Genomic DNA, 26,525 nt, shown 5'->3' with positions numbered 1-26,525 from the left:
AGCCAGGCTGGAATGAATGGGGGAAAACTGTTTAAAAGCAGGTCTCTGGGACTTGGAAAGCAGAGTCGACCACTGGAACGTAAGAACTGAAGACGAGCTGAAGGAAGAGGACTGCTGCAACTCTGGACGACCGGTGAAGCTCTGCTGCAGGTCCGAATTGCCTGAAACTCCAACCAACAGAGAAGCCCTTCAAGGTTAACTTCTTCCCTTGAGTTTGGTGGGAACAACCAACTCGCAAGCCACCTGGACACCGTCCTCACCTGGTTGAATTTTCATCAGAATGCTGTTGAAAACCAGATATCCAGAGGGAAGGAAACCAGCTCATGGACTTAAAGGCACTCACACCTTAAACTGACCTCTTGCTAAGCTTTTAGCCTCATTCCTGGGCAGTGCAGGAAATTCCCGACGTCCTCCTTCATGTCCCCACGACTGAAGCTCAAGAACAGCGAGATCTGCTCGAACTGCCAGGAACAACTGCCTCAGCTACAGCTCTTCTTCACTAACAAGGTACTGTGCAAATGCGGTCCCGAAATCTTTTCGGACATCACGAAAGTTTGTGGAACTTTCCTCAACTTCGAAGGCTTGTCCTTCCCTAAACATTCGTCAAACTTTTCGCCTAGCCAAATTCTTCTAAACTCTGTGGCAAAGACTTTACTGTTACTAACAGAACTGTGCTTTCCAATACAAAGACTCTGAACCATTGACTTTGGCACAGGCCTATGAGATGAATTGCTCGTTGTAGTTTATTGAAACCCTTTGCCCTGCCTATGAATGTATTTGTGCTGTCGATTCTTATAACCTCGGGGGTCATTATGAGTTTGGAGGTAGCCATGCAGCTATTAGCCCCATGACTGCCTCCAAACCTGGGTCCAGGTCCGGTCTGGCTGAATGGGGACTTACCGGGACATTCCGACCTATGCGGACCCGGTAAATCCCCATTCAGTTGACATTCCCCATTCCCATTTGAGCCCCCATAGGGCTCAATGGGGAAGGCACTAATAGTTATAGACTGATTGATTGATTGTTTATTTATATAGCGCCTATACACAATGTGTTTCAAAGCACTTCAAGAAGGGAGGGAGCATAGGAAAATACAGTTACATTCAGTTAAAGTCCTTGAAACAATACAGAATATGAAAAAATAACTATCGTAATAGGCCTGTCGACATTTCTGATAGTGCAAGTGCATAGAACAAGTAAGGCAAGAGGGATGGGAGAAGAAGGAGAGCAAAGCAAGCAGTAACATTACTATGTCTGACGACAATTGATGTAGTGCAAGAGGTAAAAACAAGAGGAGGGGTGGGACGGGGGTTACAGGGGGATAAGAGTGGGGAGAAGGAGATGAACAAGAAACGCTACTGTGCAAATTTGTCAGTGACACATTTAAAAAGCAGGGGTGGGGGGAGGTGGGGGAAGAACAAGGAGGGGAGGAGGGGAGACAGACAAGCTGCTATCAAAAGTCAAGGGAAACAGATAAGAGTAAGTGCTAAGAGGGGGAAGGCTGAGAGCAGGGAGAAATAAGTGGGATGGGGAGAAGGAAGATGGAAGAAGAGGAGGGATTTATGGAGGGGGAAGGGGGTAGAAGGCAGGTACGGGGGGCAAGGGGGTACACAGAGCCAAAAAAAGAAGGGGGGGAGCAAGACAGGGTGGGGGCACACAGACACTCACGGGGGACATGGGGGCACACAGACACTCACGGGGGGCAAGGGGGCACACAGACACTCACGGGGGACAAGGGGGCACACAGACACTCACAGGGGGGCATGAGGGCAAACAGACACTCACGGGGGTGACTCACGGGGGGTGACACACAGACACTCAACGGGGGGCATGGGGGCACACAGACACTCACGGGGGGCATGGGGGCACACAGACACTCACAGACACTCACGGGGGGGGTGACTCACGGGGTCCTTAACGGGACCCGCAGAGGACGACTGGTCAGACCAACCGTTCCTGCTGGGACCCGCTAAGGGACCTCGGAATAGGGCTGTAAGGGTTTACCGGTGACCATTAACCCCTACCGCCCAACTCGTAATGACCCTCCTTGTCTTTTTACCCCTTTTTAAAGTATATGAAGTGCCATTTTGCTCCCACTTCAGGAGAGCTAAACTTGTTTATTTACTTATCGGTTATGTATTTGTGATTTATTAGTGTGTGATATTGAGCTGCTCTTGTTAGTGTAATGTTTTCAAACTGACTGTGTAAATAAATGTCTATTCTTTTACCAAGAAACCTTGAGTAAGTGTTTGTTTGAATCACTGTATTAGTTGGTCCTTTGTGTAACTTGTTCTACTGCTCACTTAAACTCTTGAGATAAGTCTGGCTGCTCAGGCATTGCTACCACTTTACTGTGTAGTACAGGCTTGTACCAAAGGTGAAATTGTCCGTACACTTGTAGTCTTAATTGCATGTAGTGTTCCCTAAGGGTACTGCATGTGATTCCGCCTAACAGAAACAGTTTCCGTTTGACAGCTCAGCCAGCCCAGTAGTACTCCCTCAGCTGGAAAAAGCAGCTGAGGGAGTGCTCAGTGTTTCACTGGGATGACTCTACAGCTCCTCTATAATGAGTGAGGGTGCCACTGGGTCGACGCCCCCTCACCTATTATGGACGAGCCACACCTGCCCAGGGCTCCACCAGCCCCACTTTTAGTTTCCTTTCCTCGTTTTTTCTTGTTTTGTTTTCAGGCTGGTGTTGCGCGCTCCCACAGGAGTGTGGTTGCGCACCCCCTGGGGTTAGGGTTGTATGCTCCCCACAGTTTGAATACCTCTGCTCGTCTGGAGGCTTCATGCTTTTTGTTTTTTGAAATGTTTTTCAGATAGTTGTTTTGTGAGGCTCTTTTGCCTGATAGACCGCTGCCCTTAAACAAGTTGTGTACAGTATTTTAATTTTCGGAGAACATCATCAAAGTAGCAGCTATGTGCTCAATCTACATTATGTATACATTTCATCTAGTATATATGGGGATGTAAATTACAACTGGGCATCACACGTTCCCAATATAGGCACACCTTGTGTGTGCTTCACATTACATATGTAATTGGTCAAATGCACATAAGACTGCAAACGTGATGGTACGTGTATGAATACAGTACTTAAATGTGAAGCACAATGTACTCACTGCGTGAGTGCAAAACATGTCTCAAAGTTCTACATTTAGAAGGTCTTTGCCCCCTTGGCTGCCAGTAGATTCTTCCTGACTGCAATCAGTGTCTTCTTGCATGATGCCAGTTGCACATCTATGTATGCACCTCACCACACTTAGGGCCTGATTTACCAAACATTTCAATGGGGTTTTCCCATCACTGACCCCCAGGCCATTCAGGTGTGGTGCATTAATAGTTGGAAGTGCATTTGTAAATGTTTCTAAATACCTTTCTGAATTATTGCTTGGTGGATCTTCACCAACATTTACTTGGTCGTCTCTGAGTTGGCCTGTGCCGCGCCTTTTGGAAAGACCCACTTTTTGCAGGTTTGGTAGTAGGTAAGTTAGGCAAAAATGCTCAGAAAGATCTGGCTGCACTACTTTTGTGAATCATGCATAATTCACGTATCATGTCTTTCTAGATGCAAGTCAACCTTACATCATACAGTACCGTCATGTTTTTTGTGAAATGTAGTTGTTTGAGATTCTTGTGATGTCAACCGTATTGTTTACATCTGCCGAGCAACTTCAAGAAATATTCCACCCACTATTAATCGGAAGCACGCGACTTCACCCAGCAGCTGGTTTCTGGTTTGCATGTCTGTGCTAGACCGAGCAGCTGGTTTCTGGTTTGCATGTCTGTGCTAGACCGAGCAGCTGGTTTCTGGTTTGCATGTCTGTGCTAGACACTTGACAATGAGAAGTGATGCATTGGCAAGGTGAACATCTCCGTTTTAAAGCTATTCATGTTCTTCTCCGCAGCGCTGCCTGACGTTCATGGACAGGGGGTTCATCTTCAACTTGATAAATGACTACATGTCTGCGTTCAGTCCCAAGGACCCCAAGGTGAGTAATCGGCACCTACCCAACACTGGTATTTGCTACCTTGCTTTAGCGCCGGGGGTGTTTGTGAGCTAGAGGGCGCTTAGACTGACAGCACTGCTCAGGAAGCAGCAGCGCAACATTTCTTCCAAATAAGATCCTCTCAAGTAGCAAAGAAGATATCACTGCCACCTTTGCCTTCAGGCTGCTGTCCAATGGTTGATGAAGAATGGAATGTGTGAGCGCCTTAAATGTCACGGTTGAGTCTCTGGTTTCATAAGCAGTCCCGCCAGAAACATGATCTTGGGGGTGTTATGGGCAGGCTGGGTCTCGGGCGGGGTCATGAGAGGGTGGAGGGGGCCAATGAGCGCACCGATTAGAGCAGGAGTGGGGGTTCAGAGGGAGTATAGTGGGTGAAAAACCCACTAGCAATGAGAGCAGGGGCCGTGGTTATTGACCAAAACAGACCAGGGTGGGACCGGGGGGGAGGGGTTCAGTTGGCGGGTTTGAAACATTTTGGGAGGTGTGTTTTGGTGGACGCACACTGATTCAAAATGTCTACAAAACCATAGTGCAACAGATCTGATAGCTACTGAAGAGCAGAGTAACTCAATGTATATGTGTGCGTATGCAGGTTGATTGACAGGTTTAATGGCCCTTTCAAGGTCCACTCTTACCCCTTATTTTCCGGAGCACATTCTTAAAAAGTGGCACAATTTCTGCCTTATATTGGTCAGATGGGTTACTTTGATAAAGATGATGATTCTTCCAAGGTAGCTTTTCTATTTCAAGCTGCCATCATCAAACTTTCAAGCTTCAAAACATGCTGAAATCTCAAAGCTTTTGCTGGTGCAAAAAAATACTGGTAAGCATCAACATTTATCTGCCTGGCTCAGTACACTAGAATTCGAAATAAAAACCCGGGGTGAAACATATGAAGCTCCCTGAATGTCTTTAGTTCTCGTCCTAAAAGGTTTATAGACAGATTTAGGATTAAAATAGGTTTTATTATTAAATACATATGTGCCTGTAATTTAGACGAAACAACAGTGGCTTTGAGCCAAGACATCAATTAATTTCCAATGTTTCACTTATCTGTGTTGTATTGCTTTTAAAAGTGTATGAAGTACCCTAGCACACAACTTTCAATTAAACTGCAGGTTATGTGATCTTTGTCAGTAAACACGTCAAATGAACTTCAAGCAACTGTTTGGTTTCCAATGAACTGTTATAATGCGTTAGGCTTCTTTCTCGGCAATGAACGTATATCTGTGGAGCAAGCCAATAGTAGTGTTGATTTGCAAAGTTAGGAAATCTTTATCGTGTATTGACACAATACCAGCATGTGTTCTTTATTAGTGCCCCTTTACGCTTCTTGATCCTTGTTGCTTTGTTTTTGCCTTGGCTGTGGGTCCTCTCTGGGACAGTGAATTAGTCTTTCTTGGGTGTTGTACCCAACGTATCTCGAGCTGTTCTGCCAGTCTCTCTGTTGGGCAAGGTCTGTAGTTCCCACTCATGACCCGGGGACCTCTCTGAGTTTGCTGTCTTCCTCTGGTCCACGGGAAAGTATTCTCACCCCAAACCAGCTATGTACGGGTCGGATCTCCCCACCTTGGTAGTTAGTACAAGGTGCTTAAGGTTGGCTAGTTCCCTACCAACTTCCCACCAGGTCTGAGCTCCAGACTCCTACCTAATCTTAATCCTTGTGTTCTGTTTACTGGGGATATCGTGCCCCACTCGCTTCACCACCATTGAGGGATACAGTGATTCCCCTCTTATGGGGATATAGTTGCCCGAATTACGCCTTTGTGAAATTTAGCACCCCAACTCACTTCACCTCCTCCTATTCCACTGTCTGTCTGGCTGCTAGAAGTCTCTGGGAGAAGGACCTAAGCAGACTTCCTACTGTAGGCCTGCCCTTTCTAAAACTCTGAGTCACTTCGCCCAGCCATCTCCTTTTAGGCCTATGCTTCTAGGTGGTCCTCCTGACCTGAGCAGCCAAGCTCCTTCACTACTTCTCATTTCCATGTCACAAACTCACTACTCTCACTCTGGAATGTCTTTCTCACATTGACAAGGTTAGAAGTTTTCTTCCTCCTTCTTTACTGAGTGTAAGTGGTTAATCAGGAAAATAAGGAATCTGAATCGTAGGTATGTTCCCTGGGCTTTGATTGGCATTAGCCCCTTTGTGTCACCGACCTACTCCTTATGTGTGTTGACCTTCCACCTTCATATCTCCAGTTGTAAGGAGTTTCTAAAGTTTAGCTTTGTCCCTGTGAAGGCCTACCATGCTAGAGACAGAGCATTGTTGGATCCCCCGATTCACTACCCCCAGGAGTTGCACAGCAGAGGGGATGGTATCACCTGTTCCCCAGGCACTCCTTGCTGGCTCTGCCTAGGTGTCGAAGGTGTCAAAGCCAAAATATTAGAAGTGAACAACAAACTCATAAATAGTTCATATAAAGGTTTTCTGAAGTGGTTTAAGAAGGTGCATAGATGTGCACATCATCATGCACTTGATATCATTTATTTATGTAGAGGGAGGAATGATGCTCTTGTGACCACAAAAGAACATGCAATATAGTGAGCTTCTTACAATGGGGTGAGTCTGTGGGACATTCTGACCAGGTGGTGGAGGTGAGAGCATTGAAACGTCATTGGGGACAATACATAAGTTGACATACATAGATTAAGGACAATCAACATTAGAAATGTTTAAATGCAGGTAGGCGCTATGGCCAGATGTGCTCGGGATGTGACCATGATGGATGAAGTGCTAAAGTGGAGGCAAAGAAAGTGAAGGACAGAGGCAGGTTAGAGGCAAAGGAAAGATGTTAGCTAGCAGGCAGATGAAAGGTAGGTTAAGGGGGTAACTCGGTGCAAAGAAGGAAGGCTTTTAGTTTGGTTTTGAACAAATCCGTGTGGACTGTTTCTCAGATGTCCATGGTAAGAGGATTCCATGCACGTGGAGTAGGAAGCGGGAAAGAGCGGATGCGAGAGGATGCGCAGGGACAGTGAGTTACCACAAGGGTAGTCGAGGAGGCAGAGCAGAGAGTCCAAGAATGCTTGTTGTAGATTTGAATAGAAGATCATAGATATGGTGGTGCCTTACTGTGGATGGATTTATGAACCAGAAGAACTCATTTAAACCTGACCCTGTTTTGCCTCATCAGTCATCCTGCCGGGTGATGGTACAAGGAAGTAGGTGTGAAGTGAAGTAGTAGCGAAGTTAATGATCTTGTCGAGAGGACAGAAAGAATAGTTGGGGAGACCTAAGAGGATGCTCGTACAATAGTCTAGTTTAGAGAAGTCAAGAGTGGTTAAGTGATGATACTTGCGGTGTTGAAAGCGAGGAAGTGCCTGATTTTCCTAATATTTAGGAGATTGAGGCAATATGCTGGTGCAGTTTTGGAGATGAAAGTAGAGACGGTGTGAGAAGAGTCACAGTTGATGCTGAGATTTCTAGCTGAAGAATGGTAAGGGAGATTGTCAGATGGGAATTGGATAGGCAGAGGAAGAAGTGAGAGAGAGTCTTTGGCAGAGAAGAAGGGCACCTCTGTTTTGGTAGAGTTTAACATCAGAGAGTGTGAAGCCATCCAATATTTAATTGCAGAGAGACAGCTGGAAATGTTGATTGAGAGATCAGACCAGAGTTCAGGATAAGAAGATTTGTGTTTTATCCACAAAGCCATGATACGGGAACCCAAAGGAGGAGATTAGTACCCCAAGAGCAAAGGTGTAGGGTGTAAAGAGGAGCAGACCTAGGACAGAGTCTTGTAGAACACCAATAGTTAGAGGAGTGAGTTCAGAGGTGTTGTTGCTCCAGGAGGCCGAGAATTGGCGAGGTGCCCAATAGGATTCAATCCAGGCAAGGGCTTCATCGTGAAAATCAAGAGGAAAGAGAGAATTAAGGAGATCAGAGTGATTGATGGTGTCAAAGGCAGCAGACAAGGTCAAGGAGAATTAGGTTAGATGATAGGCTGTAGTGCTTAGCAGAGGGGATAAAGTCTGACACATTCATGAGAGCGGTTTCTGTGGGCTGACAGGACCGGAAACCTGCTTGTAGGGTGTCTCGAAGGTTGTGGATGTCTAAGAAATTGGTAAGATGTTGAACACAACCCTTGAAGGCATTTTACAGTAGTGTGGAAGAGGAGACTGTAAAGACCGGAGGGGGGTATCTCTACCTATGCCCTCTATATGATTGGGACAGAGGCACAGAGAACTGCAGCCAAGGATATCAATTGGTATCATGGATGAGCAGGCAGGTGTAAGCTTTCAGGAGGTGATGCAGGCTGGTCCTTAAATACAGTGAGTCCCCAAGTCTCAACAAAGAAACACCCACACACTATGTTATGTATAACACAGTCTTTTATTACCATCGCGATTTTGATAATACGGCTCAAGTAAATATAAACATATAAATATTAACACTTTGTACTTTGGCAACACTATTCTAATAATGGCAATAATATGTATACTTTATGAAGTATCACACTCTACATTCGAGTCACTTTAAAATGTACCCATAGCTGGCAGTTTAGAAAGCATAGCAATCATAAGCAAGGTGTAACTGCATAGATCAAGGAAGAAAGGCAGATTTGTTTCAGAACATAGGCAGTATGCATTTTGTAGACTTAAATAGCAATACTGTGTGAGGATCCCCTGCCTGGGCAACATGTATGGTGTACCTTATCTAGTCTATTACATTCCAGTCCATAAATATTCAGTTATGTTCTGCTTTACTCCTTCAGGTCCCATCACCCCAAAGTACATGAGATGCTACAGCAGAACAGGATCCAAGATGAAACTGGGACCTCAGGATGATTCCGCAGTCTGTAAAATGCTGTTCCTCGTCACAGTACCTTTGGTACCTTGGCAGGAAAAGTGGCAGAGGTTCTTAGCTTTACTCAACGGGACCCCTCAAGGATGGACTCCAAGAGAAAAAGAGAAATCAGGCAGTGTCGGAAAATTGGCACTTTTGGTCTTCGCTGTGGTCTCTGTTTGTGTGTTGTTACTCTGTCTGTAGATGGCCCACAAAGGTGAAACTTGCTGTGGACTCCAAAAAGGCTTGGCTGAAGAAGATAAGACATTGGATGCCTTTTGTTGATGACGAGTGCAGTGGCAGAAGTAGGTGTCAGGTTTCAGAATTTTGCAGATTACTGACTTTCGATTCTTCAATTCTGCAGCTTCAGCACTGACATCGAGATTGCTTCTTGTGACCTGCACTCATCCATTGCACTGGACTATGCACCCTCACCAAGCCTTGACCATCGGGATGTCTTCTTTGGTTTTTGGTGGTGGGAGACCCTCTGGCGGACCTTCCTCTGCACACAGCAAACTGGGATCTTCTTCAGCAGGAAAATGTGGTCAGTTGTCATATAAGGGATGTCCCTTGAAAGAGTCTTTGATCAGATGGAACCTTTGAAGCTTGGGTGTAAAGCAGTCACAGACACTCTACTGGACCCTGGGTGACACAACTGGACCTCTTTGGTTCGAGATACACACACTCCTCTTCTGGACTCACAAAGCCCCCTTCTCTGGACGGCAGTCACACAGGACCTCTCTTGGATCAGTCCTTGGAAGAACACAGCAGCTTTCGGATTTTGGGAAGAAAATGCAATAGCAGACTTCTTCCTCCAGCTGGGCTCCAGGGAACAGCTTCTTTTTGCTTCAGCTTTGACTTCAGCTTTTGAACGAATGTGTGAGTGAGGGGTCACATTTTTTTACTCTTCACTCAGGTTGAGCCAGAATCAGTCAGCCAATTATACACACGTGCATTCATGCAGGCAGGCAGCCAATCAGGCATTCATGCCATTCACCCAAACCAGACACCCATAACAGAGAATGTGGATTGGAGTAAGCACCCAGCCTTTCCAAGGACTACACCACATTCACTACACTGCATTCACTCCAGTTTCAGTTAGGGCTGTCCCAGGCATTGTGTCACACAGCCAAAACCCACAACACATAATGTGAGTTTACTTAATACTACATTCATACAGGATCCCCCTCAAGGGTGTACCCACAACACACAGCCCATGGGAAGGCTCCAGCCAGTCTGGCAGGAGACAGTCCCAGAGTCATATATGGGCTTTCTACCCAACAGCCATACAGGGATAAAGGACAGAGTAAGGGCTTCCCAGTACTATAAGAGAAATGGTGCAAATGCACTAGAAACCAACCAAGAGGCAACCGTGACTATCTTGCTTTGTTCAGGAATCCATTGTTTCCCATGGCAGGGCCTGGTTGTCCCAGAAATGGAGGACAATCAGAGCCATTGGCATGTCAGCATGTATCTCCAACCAGCCCATGCCCTGCTCCGTGGGCAAGACACAGGTACCTAAAAACACACTTAAGGGGTACAAGGGTGCACCCCAACCCATGGGTGCCATAGGGGTATCTGATGGGTGTTGTGCAGCAAAAAGAAAATCGAAGAGCTGCACTGCCAGTGGTCCAGGCTGGACCTCCGAAGGCAGAACACATACAGAAAACACACACAGTGAAGTGGTAGGACAAGGACTAGGAGGCCCTGTCCCTCCAAAAGGCATTTCCAGCATCACAGGGAGGAAGTAGCTGGTGGGCTTGGGTCAGCCCCTTGCTTTTTTAGGAGAGGGATTACTGTGGCTGTTTTGAACAGGCAGAGGATGATGGTAGAGTAGGCAAAGTGTAGAATGTAAGGAGTGTGAGGAAGGTCGGGAGAGAGTGTTGGCAGCAAGGTGTTCAGCTAGGTCATTAGCTGTGAGAGTGGAGTTGATAGTTGTAGATTTAGGAGGATCGAAGAGTGAGTTTAGAGTGCCCTATAACCGGCAAGGATGGTTGGAATGAGCGTTAATGAGGGTGAGGTAGAATTCCCTTTTCACTCTATCATGAGAGGACTTGAGAGAGTTCAGTGCAGAGAGGAAGAGTTGCAGGTCTTCATGCAAGTGGGTACGCCTCCATTTGCGCCGCAGCCAATGTATGTCTGTGCAGAGAGAGTGTATGAATGGGGTGACCCACGGTTGAGATGCTGAGACTTAGGAGGGAAAGTAAGCAGTGTGAAGGGATAGGAGAATGTGTCGTATAGTAAGGATTGGAAGCAGGAGAAGGCAGTGTTGGTAGAAGAGCCATCAGGTGTGAAGGAGGAGCGTGGGAACTGTAAGTCAAAGAGAACAGGAAGGAATGGCAGGTTTAAATGACCTTTTAGTAATAGGTGAGGCCAATGGTGACAAGAGGTCAGAGGGTGGAAAGGAGATGGTGGTGGAAACAATTGAGTGATCAAATAGGAATGGTGTGACAGTAGTTTTAGTGGCCAAGAGAGAGGTGCAGATGAATAAGAGATCCAAAGAGTTACCCCCAGTGTGGGTAGGTAGGTTATGGATAGAGTGTAGAGCGTGGTCACTTAGAAAAGACTGATGTCCAGATTTCTGAGAAGTGGTTGGAGAGGGAAGGTTAAAGTCACCTAAGAGAATGGTGTGGTATTTAGTGGAAAGAAAATGAATGAGTTGCCCAAGATCATCAAAGAACGGTCCAGTAGGAACAGAAGGGCAGTAGATGGCAATGATGTGAACTGAGTGAGGCAGAGCAATAGTAGAGATGGTGAATTCAAAAGAGGTAGGAGAGGACGTGGCATTAGAGATTTGTGATGCGTTGAGGAGGGAAAAGAGTAGGTGTCTGATGGCTCCACCTCTGTCTGTCAGTTGAGGAGAGTGAATGAAGGATAGTTTGGTAGTTATTTATGCCCACGAGAGTGGCAGCGTCAGATGGAGAAATCCAGGTTTAAGTGATAGCAAGAAGGTCTAGGGTAGGAGAGCTGGAGTGAAAGTAGTCAGTGATAAAGGAAGTTTTGTTGCATACAGACTGAGAATACTAGAGTGCAATGTACAGTTGATGCAGTCAGGAAGATTAAAGAAGTGGAGTCTTAGAGGAAGAAAGGCGAGGTGGATAGGTGTTAGAGGAGGCATGGTTTGCGTGTCAGCTTTGTTTATTGGAAGTAGGCAGACGGGAGATTGAGTAGTGGGAGTTTCGAGATGTGAGTTTTATAATAGGGCTAGGAAAGGAGGAAGTTGTATCGCAATTGGAGAAAGTTTAGGGAGAGGTTAGTTGGAGGAGCAGCAGGAGGAGCGGGAGTGAATGCATTATAGGTGAGTACCGCAATTTGGAGAGACAGCACAGTAATTTGGAAGCTAGCGCTACTCACAGGTGCGGCAAGGAGGAAAGCAAAGGCTCATAGGTGAAGAGGTAGAGGGGGGTCAATGGCAGGTCTTCACCCTCCACTGTACTGCCCTTCTGTTCAGAAGGCATGCCAGACGCTTTTGTCACTGGATTGCCTAGTCCATCAGTAGTTGGTCTCTCTGATATTGTCCGTGGTGTTGCTGGGATGAGGCGATTTCTTCCTGATTGGTGTTCCCAGAGGAGCCTGTTGTGGCCTTCAGCTGGAGATAAGGCTCATTCAAGATGGCTGCTGAAAATGATGTCACTGGTCCAAGATGGCCACAGGAAGTGATTGTACCAAACCAAGATGGCTGCTGGAAGTGGCTGCTGGCAGTGATGTTGCCAATTCAAGATGGCGGCTGGAAGTGAAAAGTTCCAGACAGAAAGTGAAGCCAAAAACCAGAATGGATGTCACAGGCTCTAGGCACCTGATTGCCTAGTCTATTAGTGGTTGGTCTCTCTGATATTGTCTGTGGTGTTGCTTGGATGAGGCTATGTCTTCCCTATTTGTGTTCACAAAGGAGCTTCTTATGGCCTTAAATGTGAGTATGTCTTGGAATTCAACAGCAGGAACAAGTTTGGGATTCATGTAGCATCTCCACTGATGCACTATACATGAACTCCAGTAAAATTTGACTGCATTTGAGACTCCTCCTGCCCTTGTATTATAAAGACTACTCTAGTGACAGTTCGACGGCCCTGGAGCTTGCAGGCTTGCACCCTCATTGGCTACACACATCAGAAAAGCTGCTGGCATGCCGAGAAATGCTACAATGATGCAACAAGATACAAACAGGGTGTACACGCAGGCTTAGAGTGATAGTCCATCCAGTCTTCTGGCAGGAGGGTTGGATCAGGACTGGACCCTATCATTTGTAAAAGAAAGCCTCCGTTATAATTCAGTATCTCCACCAAATTAAATGCAACTGTAAAGGAGGAGTCAAGTACCCCCACCAAAAGCTCTGCCTACATGTTTGGAACCGGAAATTGCAACATGTGCAGTACCAGTGAGAATGCTTATACCACAAAGAATCCTTGAAACAAGGTATTCATTGAGAAAACCCTACATGCATGCACGACGAAATAACGTTCTTTTGGAAAAGGTTCTGGAAGAACTATGATAATGGATGAGAAAGAAGACTGGTGACGTCATGCGGAGCAGAACTGATGCACCATGAAACGATTCGTAAGACGAAAGAACATAAACATTCTATAAGATCTGAAGAGGAGGTGTCAAAGATAAGCAACATTTCGGGCATGAGTTGAAGATGCACATGCGAAAAAACACTAAAGAAAATGCAAAGTCAGTTTACATTTGTACAGATGCAGTAACTCAAGCAGACAAAGTGATCTTAAGGCTGGCTATGTAGTAAATAGTTTGCGGCAATGCGCCAATGTATATACTAGGAATTTACAGAACCTGGATGTTCCATGATGCATTTTAGCAAGGCTTGAAACCCCGTAATTCGAAAGGGTTTTTAGTGTGGCGTAGTTGGAAAACAGCTTAGGGCGAAGGAGAAATTCAAGAAAGGCTTGGCTGGCCCAGCACCAAGAGTCAAGGCCACTTTGAGCCTGGTTATGTATCAAGTAGTTACAATGAACGTGAGAAAGAAACAAACTTCTGTTTGAGGTGAAATGGAAAAACACTGAAGGTGTCAAGAGTTAATCATTTAATAGTATTAAATGCAGCAAAGAGCTCGAAAAACATGGTCTCAAGTCACATGGTCTGATGAAAATAAACATTGGGTTCAGCTACACCGAAACCAGAAGATAAGACCATGCCATACTCCCTTTAATTCTCAGGCACAGAGAGCCTGTGTAAGGCCAAGTTCAAAGCCTTAATTGAATGGCAAACGGCAAGAGTGACGATTGATGTTGGGCTAATTGGATGGGTAGGCATGACCATGCCGACCCTCCACGCACCTAGAGTGGTAGCCTGCGTGCTGCTAGCATGTGGAATATTCAAGAAGGGTACAAGCGTGCCAGCCAACCAACTATAGAGGGCCATGTATCAAGAGAGCCCTATAATTTGTGTAACCAATGAATCGTTGTATATTTTATGACGATGAAGATGACTTGCACTAGAGGAGGGCTTTGTTGTCCACCTGATGTTAGAGGTCCAATCACAACCCTGTTATTACGGAACGTATACTTAGATGTCCCTGAGAGCCTATCAGATCCCCAAGTAGGTTTTTGTAGTTTGCCACGTAGTGTGACCTCATTGATGACAAGTTTTTACCATAAAAGTTATGTTTTTCCTGAAATGCATCGAGAGCTCGAGCGAACGTTGGATGATGTCCGTTGTAACCTCCCTGTTTTAGATAATTGCAAATACAACAGAACCAAGTTTTGCCAACTTCCGGAGTCGGTTTTGATTACTGATGTTTAAGTAAATTCTGCATCCCATTATCTCTAAGTATTGCTACCTCGTCTTAAAGGGCCCGAGGTCTATGGGTTCACAACCTAAAAAGAAGCTTCAATCCTCCACCTTAGACTTTATTTGCAAAAGGTGGTTGCTGCACTGGAGAATGAAATGTGTTTAGTACAGTGTTCAATTAATTTTTGGCATTTGTGGCATTGATCTTTATTTGATGATGACGGAGTTAAACAGGACCTTTACTCTGAGATTGTTCAATGTTTGCACCAGGAGGGGCGTGGGGCGTGGGCGCGGTACCTCCCAGATAATCAAGGAGGTTGAAATTCAAGTTATATCTCATGGTAATTTCCACGTTCCAAATCCCCTCAAAAGTGGGAGGCTGCCATCTTTCTAGCGGGGCAGCAGGTAAGTATTCCCTCAAACCCTTTCTCCCACCCCCATACCAATTGTCCGCCTACCCCCACCCCCAACCACCTGCAACACTTACCTGCAGCTGCCTCACTGGCGCTTGGACACTCAGTGTTCTGGTGCTCCTTGTAATGCCTGCCATGGAAAGGGAGAAGGTACTACTATTAGTTCTTTGAACATGGCAGCAATATTGTTTTGTATTTGTTTTTTTAAGTTGAGAATTGGCAACTGTGCCCTTTCTCAACATATAAAAAGATATTATCACCCTGTTATGCATGCTGAGATGCTAATAGCATTAAACCCCTGAGGGCGTGTGGTTACTGGGTCTGGTAATGCCGCCAGGCTTACGTTAAGATCCTTGCTTCGCTTGGGCCTGTAACTCAGCCCTGGGCATTACCTGACCCGGTAATACCCCTGCCCGTCTGGGTTTATTGCTGATTAGTAATTACCCTTTATCTGGCAATACATTGATAGCTATGTGGGTGGGGGAAACGTTTTCATTATCTTCAGTAGACTCAATTGAAGAAGTGCCTATTACCAACACTATTCCACTCACTCAGTAGCCTCAACACCTCACCCACCAAAGCATGTAATCACTAATAATGCAAATGTGCCAAAACCTGAAACTGATAGAAGCAGAAGACAAATGGATGACAAAGCCAAAATGATTGTATGGAGACCCGAATGTCTCAAATTAGTAACACTTAAAAGAAGCAATGTACTTGCCCAAAATCTGATTAAATAACAGTCATTTGCAGTGTAAAATCTGGAAACATGAGCTCCTAATGGCGAGGAGAGGAGGGTAGTGTGGGTGACGTATCTACCAAATACTTTGAAAAAGGGCATTGCTTTGTATTATCATTTTGTAACTCGGGTCTTTTTAAGGACATTCTTATAACAATCATTCTTTATCCAACTCTTAATCATAGTAGTGCTCCACTCCTAGTGGGCTATTTTTACCAACCCTTTACAGCGCTGCATTGGCCACAGAGATCAATTCATTTGCCAGGTGTGCTGAGACAGGAGGAACGACCTTTCATGGGCGCTCCACCTGGAGTCCATTATGCCTTTGTAAGAGCTACTTTCAAATGCTTTAAAATATATCCGCCCTTGTCTTCTCGTGAAGAGATTAATTGATGCAAGACTAGTACTCAGCACACCCCCGTGTCCCCCAGACACATTTGTCTTGCGAGTTACTGTCCCCGAACACGTTGTGATAGAATATAGCAGGATTAGCAATTGGCTTAGTTGACAGTGATTTCGAAGCATTTGTTCAACAATATGCTGCAGGAAACCTGGTCATATGAACTGCCCTGGAATGATATTTGTGTTATGCTAAAGCTCTGCCAGCAGCCAAAAGGCTCAAAAAAGGGTCAGTGCCATTTTCTGTTTCTATCATTTTAAAAACTGAAAGTATTTAATTTCAGTTGGTTTTCCAGACTCTGCTAAACGTTAAACTAGCCTTTCCAGATAGCAATGTTTTGTTTCTGGAAAATGTTTATAATGCAAGGAAGGGGTGCAGAGACAGAACTGTTCAGGATTATGTTTCCATAGGTCAGCTATCTAGTGGAATGTGGAACATAATAACAGGCTAATTATTTATGGGGTTTGAATCTAACACTGGGTATTCTGAAGGAGTCAGAACCAAAAGATTGCAATATCGCATTTTACACCAAACTGTAAATGTATTTTATTTTTATTTTTTTTAACTTGCTTTCTCTCTCAGGGTTTTCCGAGCTCCTTATACATTTCAAAGGCAGGAGGTGAAAAGAAGTTACAATGTTGTCATAACAGGATAGGAAGATTAGGATAGAGGAAGAGTAGCAGGAGAGGTGGTCAGGCTGTATTAGGTGTGGAGAAAGAGGTTTGTTTTGAGGCTTTTTTTGTAAGGTATTAATGGATGGTACAGTACGGATGTGGGATGGGAGGGCATTCTGATCTCTGAGAGCCCATTGGGTGAATGCTTGTTTTTGTGTGTAGGGTAGGCTTACAGAGTGAAATGCGTAGGATATTTTGGTTGGCTTGTCAGGTGTTAGCAGTGCTTAATGTGTGCTGGTGTTTGCCAGTGGGCAACACCGGCACACTTTTGTTGGGCACCAGCACTCATTTTTTAGATTTAATTAATGTAAAACTTAACTCTGAACGTGTTGCGCTGCCTGCTTCGGCAGTCACTTAATTTGAGAGCATTATTTCAGAGCATACCCAAATCCCACTGCCAGGCCCAAGGTGTTGTACATTTATGGTTGGACTGAGGCATTTAACTTTGTTAAAGAGACGTTATGGTTAAGTTGCACCAATAAAAACCTATGAAATTCACTGAAAAAACGTTGTTAAAGGGACTTTATGGTTAAGTTGCACTAATAAAAACCTATGAAATTCACTGAAAAAACGTTCTTAAAGGGACTTTATGGTTAAGTTGCACTAATAAAAACCTATGAAATTCACTGAAAAAATGTTGTTAAAGGGACTTTATGGTTAAGTTGCACTAACAAAAACCTCTGAAATTCAATGAAAACCGTTATTAAAAGGGCGGTATGGTTAAGTTGCACTAACAAAAACCTATAGAATACACTGAAAAAAAGTTGTTAAAGCGACGTTGTGGTTAAGTTGCACTAATAAAAACCTATGAAATTCAATGAAAAAACTTTGTTAAAGGGACGCGTCATGAGGCATTTTCAGCCATAGTCGTTTGCGCGCAGGCCCTGGCTGCGCCTCTGTCACATGAGAGAAAGACAGAAGCAGCCAGGTCACAGGTTCCAGTGGGTGCTGCTGCTCTGCCATGCAGTGATGCTTCTGGGGTCAGCAGCAGAAAACCCATCCTGTGTGCTGTGGCGGCCAGCTCACCACCTTGCACAACAATGCTAAAACAGAATTACACGGTGCACACCAGCCACACCAGGCACAGCTCTCAGCTGCAAAAAGCACACACAGGAGGAGACGCTGTCGATCAAACCGGGTCGGCTGTTCATGCGTCTATCATTGAATCGCTATTGTGTGTTGCATATATGTCCCCCATTGCAAAGTTGAAAAGAATAACATTTGGGTCCTAAACAGTGTCCAACTTCCAATTGCAATGTACAATGTCGAATACGTATTTCGATGGACACTTATAGGTATCAGAATAGTAATGATCATAATATTATCGTGTTTTATATAGCAATGTCGTGCAGCTTTCTTAACGTGCTAGGCGTTGTGGCAACAGGTCCTATTACCCAATGTAACGGTTTGTAATTTATCGCCTTATGAATGATACAGGATGGAGGCAGACCTGCCTGGATCCGAACGAGGCAGGCAGTTAGGCCCATCCATTCCACTACTAGCTCGTACCAGCAGTTGCTGCAGCGCCAAACATGTGACATGAAGCATCAGCAGTGTGATGGCTGGTGGTGGGCCGATCTAGCACTGAGTCCACAGCGCCGCAGGGGCCGGCATTAGTGAGCCAAGATTATTTGAGCTCTGGCACTGGTTTTTTACACATAAAGCACGGGGTGTTAGTGTCGGTGATGTGTTTCAGTTTGTTGTGAAGGTAGGGTGAGGTTTTGAGGTGGGCTTGCTTGTAGATGATGCAGAGTACTTTGAAAGCAATTTTTCTGTGATATGAGCAGCCCGTAGAGCCTGTACAGAGCCGGGATGACTTGTGAGTGTTTGGGTGAGTGTACAATGATTCTTACCACCAAATTCTATATGTCTTGGAGAGGGGCTATAGTGTTGTTGGGGAGTCCAGTGAGGATAGTGTTTCTGTAGTCCAGCTTGGAGAGAACTAATGCTACAAACTTGATAGAGAGTTCAGCAAGGGGGAGGATGTCTTACTTGTGTAGGAGTTGTAGCTGTAGGTTCCATATTTTGGTGACAGCAGCTACATGGTCCATGAAGAATAGGTGTTGGTCGACAGTGAGGACGAGGGCATTGACTGCTGTGGAGAGGGACATGTGAATATTGTCAATGGTGAGTTCTTTGATCCACAGGGTTGAGTTTTAGGAAGTAGGTGGCTAACCAGCTGATGATGGTCGAGAACAATTATCTGAGAGTGTGTGTAGGGGAAAGAGATTTCAAAAAATATGTGTGTGCCATCTGCCTATTGGTGAAACGTGGATGCTGTGGGTGCTAAGGGTACTTCAGAGGGATTCAGCATATAGGTTGAACATGAAGGAGATCAGGTGGATCCTTGTGATACTCTGTTTTTGACTGGAATTGGATGTGATCAATGGGGGGCATGTATTGGACTGGGATGGAATTTGATTGGTGGGGTATGGGGATGAAGTGGGATAGAATGGAGGATGGAATGGTTGATGGTGTTGCAAGCTGCAGAGTGGTTGAGCAGGACCAGAAAGGCGATCTGTGCCTTGTCAGTGATGTTGCAGAGGTCATCCAGGAGGTGAGGAGTTGTGGTCTAGATGCTGTGGCCGGGGTAGAAACCTGATTGGAAGGGGCTGAGGTTTGTGGTGATGTGCTTATGGAGTTGGCTAGTGTCATAGTGTGCCATGTTTCTGATTCTAGTGAGGGATGGCAAGATTGTGATGGGACAGTCATTTTCAGAGAGTGTGGAATCAGGGGATGGTTTCTTGAGGAGTGGAGGGATTTTTTCTGTTTTGCGTGAGTAATGGATTGTACCATGTGAGAGACAGGAGGTAATAATGTTGACCTAGTGTGGAGCCGGGGTGGTGTAGCAGTTAGATGTGGCCTAAACTGGGCATGTCCAGAAAGTAAGATAGTTTTATTTTGGTTGTGAGGATGCTCAGGGTATCTTGGGTGATGGGGTGAAATTTGGGATTAGGGGTGGAAGAGGGACAGTGGAGGGGTGTGCGTGTCTGATATTTTATATTTTTGAGTTGAAGCAATCTAACAGGAAGTTGCATACTGAAGCAGATGGGGCAGGCTAGGGTTGGATGGTGGTTTTGAGATTGACGTGATGATGTTATGAAGTGTCTCTGTGCCATTGCGGTGGATTGGGCTGTGTATGGCCATTGTGCATTTGGAGTATCATTCTTTGAGGAGTGTTTACCCCTGGTGGAGGGCACAGGATCTTTTGCCAGGCTCTTTCTAGGTGTCTGGTTTCCTGTTTGATGGTTCGGTGGAATTGTTGAACAATTTGTTGTTGTTGTGGTGGTTCTGTGTTTTTAGGGGGCTATTTGATATAATGCCTGGGTGATTGTGGTTTTTTAATTGTTGAGGAGGAAGGTGAGGTTGTTATGCCTGTGAAGGGGATGGTAAGGGTGGTGCAAAAGCTGTGTTTGTGATGTATCATTTGTTTGGCTGGAGTACCAGGAAAGATGTGTCACATTTGGGGGATATTGTGTGGGAAAGTGATTGTGAAGGAGGTGGGAAAATGCTGTGGCCACACCACCCAGATTTCATTTTGCAAAGATATTGAATTTGTGCAAGAATTCAGCTGGAGCCAGCTATGTGTTTGGGGTAGCAGATGTTGTGGGTAAGGTTGTAGTGGAAGAATGGAGTGAGGGTACTGTTCAGTATTCTATTTATTTTTTACATTTGTGAAAGCCCTGACCCGTGGGTATCACAACGTTGTACCTTATATAAGTGATCAGTCAAGCTAAGTAAGCAAAACACAGTTACTCATATTCATCGAATAGCCAGGAGTTGATTAGTTTCTTTAATGTATCGAACGATTATTTGTTTCTGATGTGAGTAGGAAAGAGTAGGAAGAGTGTTCCAGAGTGTGGGTGCCGAGACGCAAAAGCTGCACCCCCCTGCTCTTTTACTTTTGAACCGGTGAGTGAACAGTGTGGTGTTTGAGTTGGATCTCAATGCCACGGGAAATGTTTTAATATTGGGTTAAAATGGTACATTATACAGCACACATTTTGTGAAAAATTGGGTAAAAAGGCAAACGGTTGGCAATTGGTTGTTTAGGGTAACTCCAAACCAAATAGAAATAGCGGCAAGTTACAGTGCACAGGAGCATTTCCCAGTGCATTTTCATGAAGCCTTCACACACAATTAAACTGCTTTTGTTCCCCATACGTTTCACACCATGTATTTTTCCCCCCGGAATATCACCTTTGATGCGACAGTTCATTTAAGCCATTTCTTAACTTGCAAATTGTTAAGAAATAGAGCAGGTAAAGGAAACCAGCAGAATACCCATGCCCATTAGCCATTTAATATTAGCCAATTCATCAGGCTCGCCCACAGTGGGCATTTAAATCTCCTCCCACAATTGCTATAGAGGTATTCATTTCATAATACTGGTTATAATGGCATCAATTAATACTACTATACTCTTGACTGGTCTGAGCTCCCCCAGGGCGATTAGATATGGCAATTAAAAGAGTCTATTTACATGAGGGTACCTTTAAACTTTAATTTCCCAATATAAAGGTAAGGACACTCTAACCGATTTCCCCCCTCAGATGGTGCGAGTTCATCTCCAGGTCCAATTATCAGACCACCATATGGCACCCACGTGCTTGTTTTATGGCCTCTTTACAGAGCCCATGTATCCATCTATGACAATCTTGTCCGTTAACTAGGTTTCCTTTAACAGGAAAACATTATTTCCACATAGTAGATCTAAGTCCCCATTGTCATGCATACAGTTTTTGTGGCACCGGGTATTCCAAATCAGCGTCTTAAATTTTAATATCGAACTGTAAGGGTATCTGTGTTGTACCATGTTGCAAGATCCAGGCAGCCAGTCCAACCGATCCATATTAATGAAATCTTCAACGGTATAATCTGATGTTGATCTTTTTTGCATAAAACTTTAAAATGTTCATACTTTCATACAATTGTCAGATCTCATGAGGCCATAACCCATTTTTAGTATGGTCTCTGAATGTTCCATGACCTATGAGACTACCTTGCTGGCAATACAGTGTACACATGCCAGTTTTTCCCATTTCCCCTCTGACAATTCAATATGATTGTTATCTTTAGAGTCAATCACATGCAACATTGCTATCATATAAAGTAGCGACAGAACAAATGTTCAGTTTAGTGGCAGACTGTCTTTAGTTGGAAACAGTTCATTAGTAATAAATAATAATCTTTGTCAGGATGAGCAACTTCTAAGTAATTCGATTTACATTGCTGCATATCAAGACCAGGTTCAGTCCCTGTCTACAAAGGAGTGTCTGCGGGAAAGCCCACAACCCACTTCGTATAGTTCTTAGCACTATACTTGCACCAGGATCAGAAAAGCAACATCCACCCTCTTCATGCTTGTTTCCTGCTCCATTATGATTATTATAATGTGTCTAGCCAAGTGTGTAACCAAGTATTCTTGATCTTTTTTTTACCTTTAGTCTGTTTGTTTTTTCCTTTGGTCCATTTGCAGGATTTTGGCTGAGGCAATATCTATCAGACATTTAGTCCAGATGGTAGTTTTCTGTATTCCTAAATCTATGCTGCTTTCCCCTTTTATGCCTTTTCCCCCTTTTCTTCATTTTAGATTTAACCTTTCATTCTCGTCTACCTCCATAGGACTACCTAGATATATTATTTCTTCATTATCAATAATATTATTTGGAACAGTTGGGAGTTTATTTGCAACAGACTGGTCAGCTCTCATACCTGCAGGAGGGCACATATCCTCTATTATAGATACAGAGGTGCATAAACTCAGAACGTTATCACTTGCTTCAATGTGAGAAAAAATACTCCAACATATTACGATGCTTCTTAAGTAGGATCTGTATCAACTAGATATTAATTCATCCATATTTGTGTCATTCAAGCAGGTAGAGCTCAAATTCACATCACTTTTACTTGCATAGCATTCAAGCAAAGGTGTGGCCAGCAGATTGCTACTGGGGTTAACATTAAGCAACCCGTCACCTTCAGGCAGGCCTTTAGCCTTAAGATGCCCACTTGAATTTTCGAGTGCGTGGTTGTTGGCAATTACTTCACGCTGAAGACTGTAGCACATGTCCAGGATGGTGTTATTGCCAATGGGCACCTCTTAAATAATCTCCGATTGCTCCGTTTCCCAGAGGCAATTATCATCAGTCGAGGCTTTCTCAATAAACTCATCAACCTCTTTATCATTTTCCATATTGCTACTATTGCGCAAAATTGTTTCTTTAGGGGAATTGGCTCACTGGTACCTTTATGAAAACCAAACGTTGATGGCTGAAAGGTTTTGAATAAAACATAGCCACGGGCAAGGCTCTGGGCAACTCTCCAGACCATTATTGTTCAGCCTGCCAAGCCATTACAGAAGGGGAAAGACCATATGCAAATCTGGCTTGGTCCCCACCCCAAATGGGGCAGTCCAGGCCAAACTGCTAGGTCACATCCATTCTGCACAATACCACAAGCATCCCAGACATCTTTCAGCTTTGTTGGGCTTCAGTGAGAAGTACCTTGAGTCTGTAGGCCCAGCAGGCTCAGGACCCATGTCTGGAGTTTGGACATAACTGTCCCACTTAAAGTGACAAAAGCAAAACCAAAAGTTGATGCCTGGAAGGTTTTGAATAAATCATAACCAAGGGCACAGCTCTGGGCAACCCTCTAGACCATTGTTTTTCAGCCTGCCAAACCATTACAGAAGGGAAAGACCATATGCAAATCAGGCTTTGTCCCACCCCAAAGGGGCAGTCCAGCCCAAACTGCTAGGTACCATCCCTTGTGCACGAGACCACAAGCATCCCCATACATGTTTCGGCCTTGTTGGGCGTTATCAGTGATGAGTAGCTTGAGTCTCAAGGCCTCTGTGAGAAAAGATATGCCCAGACATGGGTCCCTTGCTTGCTGCACCATAGAGAACCAAACTGTACCTCACTGATGAGGCCAAAGAAGACCAAAACATGTGTGGGGTTGCTTGTGTTTCCGTGCAGAGGGGACCTGGCCTAGCAGTTCGGGATCAGCTGCTCCCATGGGTGGCAATACCTGACTGATTTGCATATGTCTGGATCCCTTTTGCAATGGCATAGCCGGGCTAAAAAACAATGGAGTGGAAGGTTGCCCAGAGCAGTGCCAGTGGTTCAGATTAATTCAAAACCTTCCTCTCATCACTGTTTTGGTTATCACTGGTGCCATTATGACAACAGGCGTTCTATTAATATCAACTGAGTTCTCAATCCCCATCACACTGCGTATGTTATATGGCATAAATACTGGTTTTAGTTGGGCTTTCAGGGTTGGAAGCAATAACTCACCCGAAGTCTTCCATAGACCCGTGCCAAATATCTTCCACTGCAAAGCTGCGGACTGGAGATTGGCCCAACATTTAGGGCTGCACTTTGTGCATGGTCTCTCCCACAGCAAAGTTGAATAAGTAGCTGCAGGGGGAGGGGCCAAGTAGCAGACAGCAAAATTAGGAACCAACATTACATAAAAGAATCCAACTAGAGACTGACTCAACCCTGCATTATGCAGATCATGACCTGGATGTACTATGTGCAGAGCCAGCATCAGAGAAACTGGCAGGAAGTGAGTGGATGTCACAGTGCACTTGGTTGGGTGGGCAGCGCTTTCACCACGCATAACTCCATATGAACTTATTTGGGCATGCTTTACTGCTACTGTGGGGGGAAATCTAACTGATCACCCATCGTTGATCATTAGGATGTAGAGGGAACATGTTTACAAAGCAATCACCTGAAATGGTGGACATTACAATCAGGCTTGCACTTGCAGCCTTTCTCCTATCCATTCAAGGAAACAACGTGTAGATTCTGGTGAACAACTTAACTAAAAAGTAGCGTGTGAGCAAAGAGGTGGTGTGTTTGCAACCGTTCAGTGCAAGTCTGTGCTTTCGACTTTCTTTGAAGACAGAAAATATGGGAATTTGTTGTGAGTAGCACATCAGGCAGCAAATTCGAAATGTCGGAGTGTACAAACTATTCAGTTTGCACTGGTCTTTGATTCTCTACATCCAGCAAACATGAAGGAGAAATCATGTAACAATCCTGACTATACACAGGTGCCCAGGTTCTGTGTCTACAGCCCAACAAAATACGGGCGGATGTCAAATGGTGTTTGATTTCACTTGTCCGTGTAACAGCCTAGTCCTTTTACAAGCATATTTAGGTGTCCGGACATTTGGTCGAAAGACAAATGGTGGACGGAATTTGGCAAAAACCAAATGGCCAAATTTTTTTTTATTTATATATATATTTTTTAGGTTTTTTAGAAAAAAAGGGGGTTGGAGGGTGTACGCCCCCCAAAAAAAAATTAAAAAAAAGTTAAAAAAAATTTAAAAAAAACTCGAACATTTGGTTTTCGACCAAATGGTTTCGACCAATTGTCCTGTCGACCATTGTTTTTCGACCAAATGTCTGGTAACCGCATATTTATTGCAGGTAAATTGTCATGTCTTTGTAGAGAGATTTCTAAATGAAAGCCTCGTCGAAGCATGTCGGCTGTTTACAGAAATGAAAATCTAAAATAAACACTGTGGCATTGCACATTTCAGTGTAAACCCAAATAAAAACGACCTGCACAATGATATAACATCATACATCAACAGAAGAATATGGTATATGTTTATTTGAACTATTCACCTCGTGTCAAACTGGTCAAATTAACAGAAAACAGAAAGCTGAATATATTCTTGCATTTTAGATGTGACAGATAACACAATGGGCTACATTTTTTCTTTTCGTGGAACTGTACCCAGTGTCCTGCAGGTCTACTAAATCCAGATGAATTTCCAGGCACCCATTAAAATGTTCTAGTGATGCCTAAGAGATACATGGCACTGCTGTATTTTCTAAAGTCAAGAAGTACAGAGAAATGCACATATTAGGGCTTAAAAGTGAACACAATGGTGGAGTTTCATTTAAAATCTTGACTTCAGCTGAACCCTTACGTTGATGGATGTTGATCACTGTCAAGATAAGTGTGCAGTCACTGGCAAATGAATGGAGAAATTCATTAGCATTTGACATTGAAAACATTAAGTCCTACGAATGTATTTGCACATAGTGTTAAAAAACGATTGTATCAAGATCTAATTGATAAATAAACCTTTTAAAAAGGCAACTTGTCAAGTTAAATGGAGTATTTCTGAATAATCTACGGTTTAGCTAAACCAGGTGACTAATCAACTATTACCCCTTAGTTGAATTTCATGGGAACTTCAGTTTCAGAAGGTGGTGTGCAAACCCAGTGTAAAAAATGTGGTATTGAAGTTACATTTGATTAACAGATTTTCCTGTAATTCAAGACCAATTTGTCGCACCAATTTAGCGAATAAATGTTTAAAACAGACACTACAGGGCCTGCCAGAAGCATATTACATCTTATTAGGGTACATATATTTCCATTCATAATTCATGAATATTGATAACACCAGTTTGCTTAATGTGACCGAAATGAAAATACATAATTAGATACAGAATATTCTCACAAGGCAAAATATGTATTTGTGATCTCTTTCACATGTTTACACAAATCACTATGTCAATAATAAATAAATGAATCCAATTTAACAGAGTTTTCCCACATTTAGGGGCCAGATTGAAGCTGGAAACTACCTCATATGATACTCCATGGATTAATGTAAACTGGAGGCGTGGGCTTTCTGGGTGTGGATTAGTGAAAGAAACTAATCAGTGAACCTTTATAAACCAAACGGAGAGCTGCGAGGAGGTGCAGTCTGGCAGTCGACCCTGAAC

The 26,525-nt window shown here is 44.2% G+C and overlaps 1 protein-coding gene across 5 annotated transcripts in view; it reads left to right on the top strand.

Annotated features, from left to right (window-relative positions):
- Window positions 1-26,525, top strand: part of DOCK11 (dedicator of cytokinesis 11) — a 1,707,663-nt gene that overhangs the window by 859,441 nt on the left and 821,697 nt on the right. For all 5 annotated transcript variants that reach the window (XM_069612850.1, XM_069612848.1, XM_069612847.1 and 2 more), the window contains one exon: window positions 3,909-3,992. In XM_069612850.1, the coding sequence (XP_069468951.1) occupies window positions 3,909-3,992 (84 nt within the window). The remainder of the gene's footprint in view (window positions 1-3,908; window positions 3,993-26,525) is intronic.

This window comes from Ambystoma mexicanum, chromosome 5p (genome assembly GCF_040938575.1).
Source record: "Ambystoma mexicanum isolate Mex_15411 chromosome 5p, UKY_AmexF1_1, whole genome shotgun sequence".
NCBI classification, from domain to species: domain Eukaryota; kingdom Metazoa; phylum Chordata; class Amphibia; order Caudata; family Ambystomatidae; genus Ambystoma; species Ambystoma mexicanum.
Note: the sequence above shows the minus strand (reverse complement) of the source record. Positions and strands in the feature narration are given on the sequence as shown.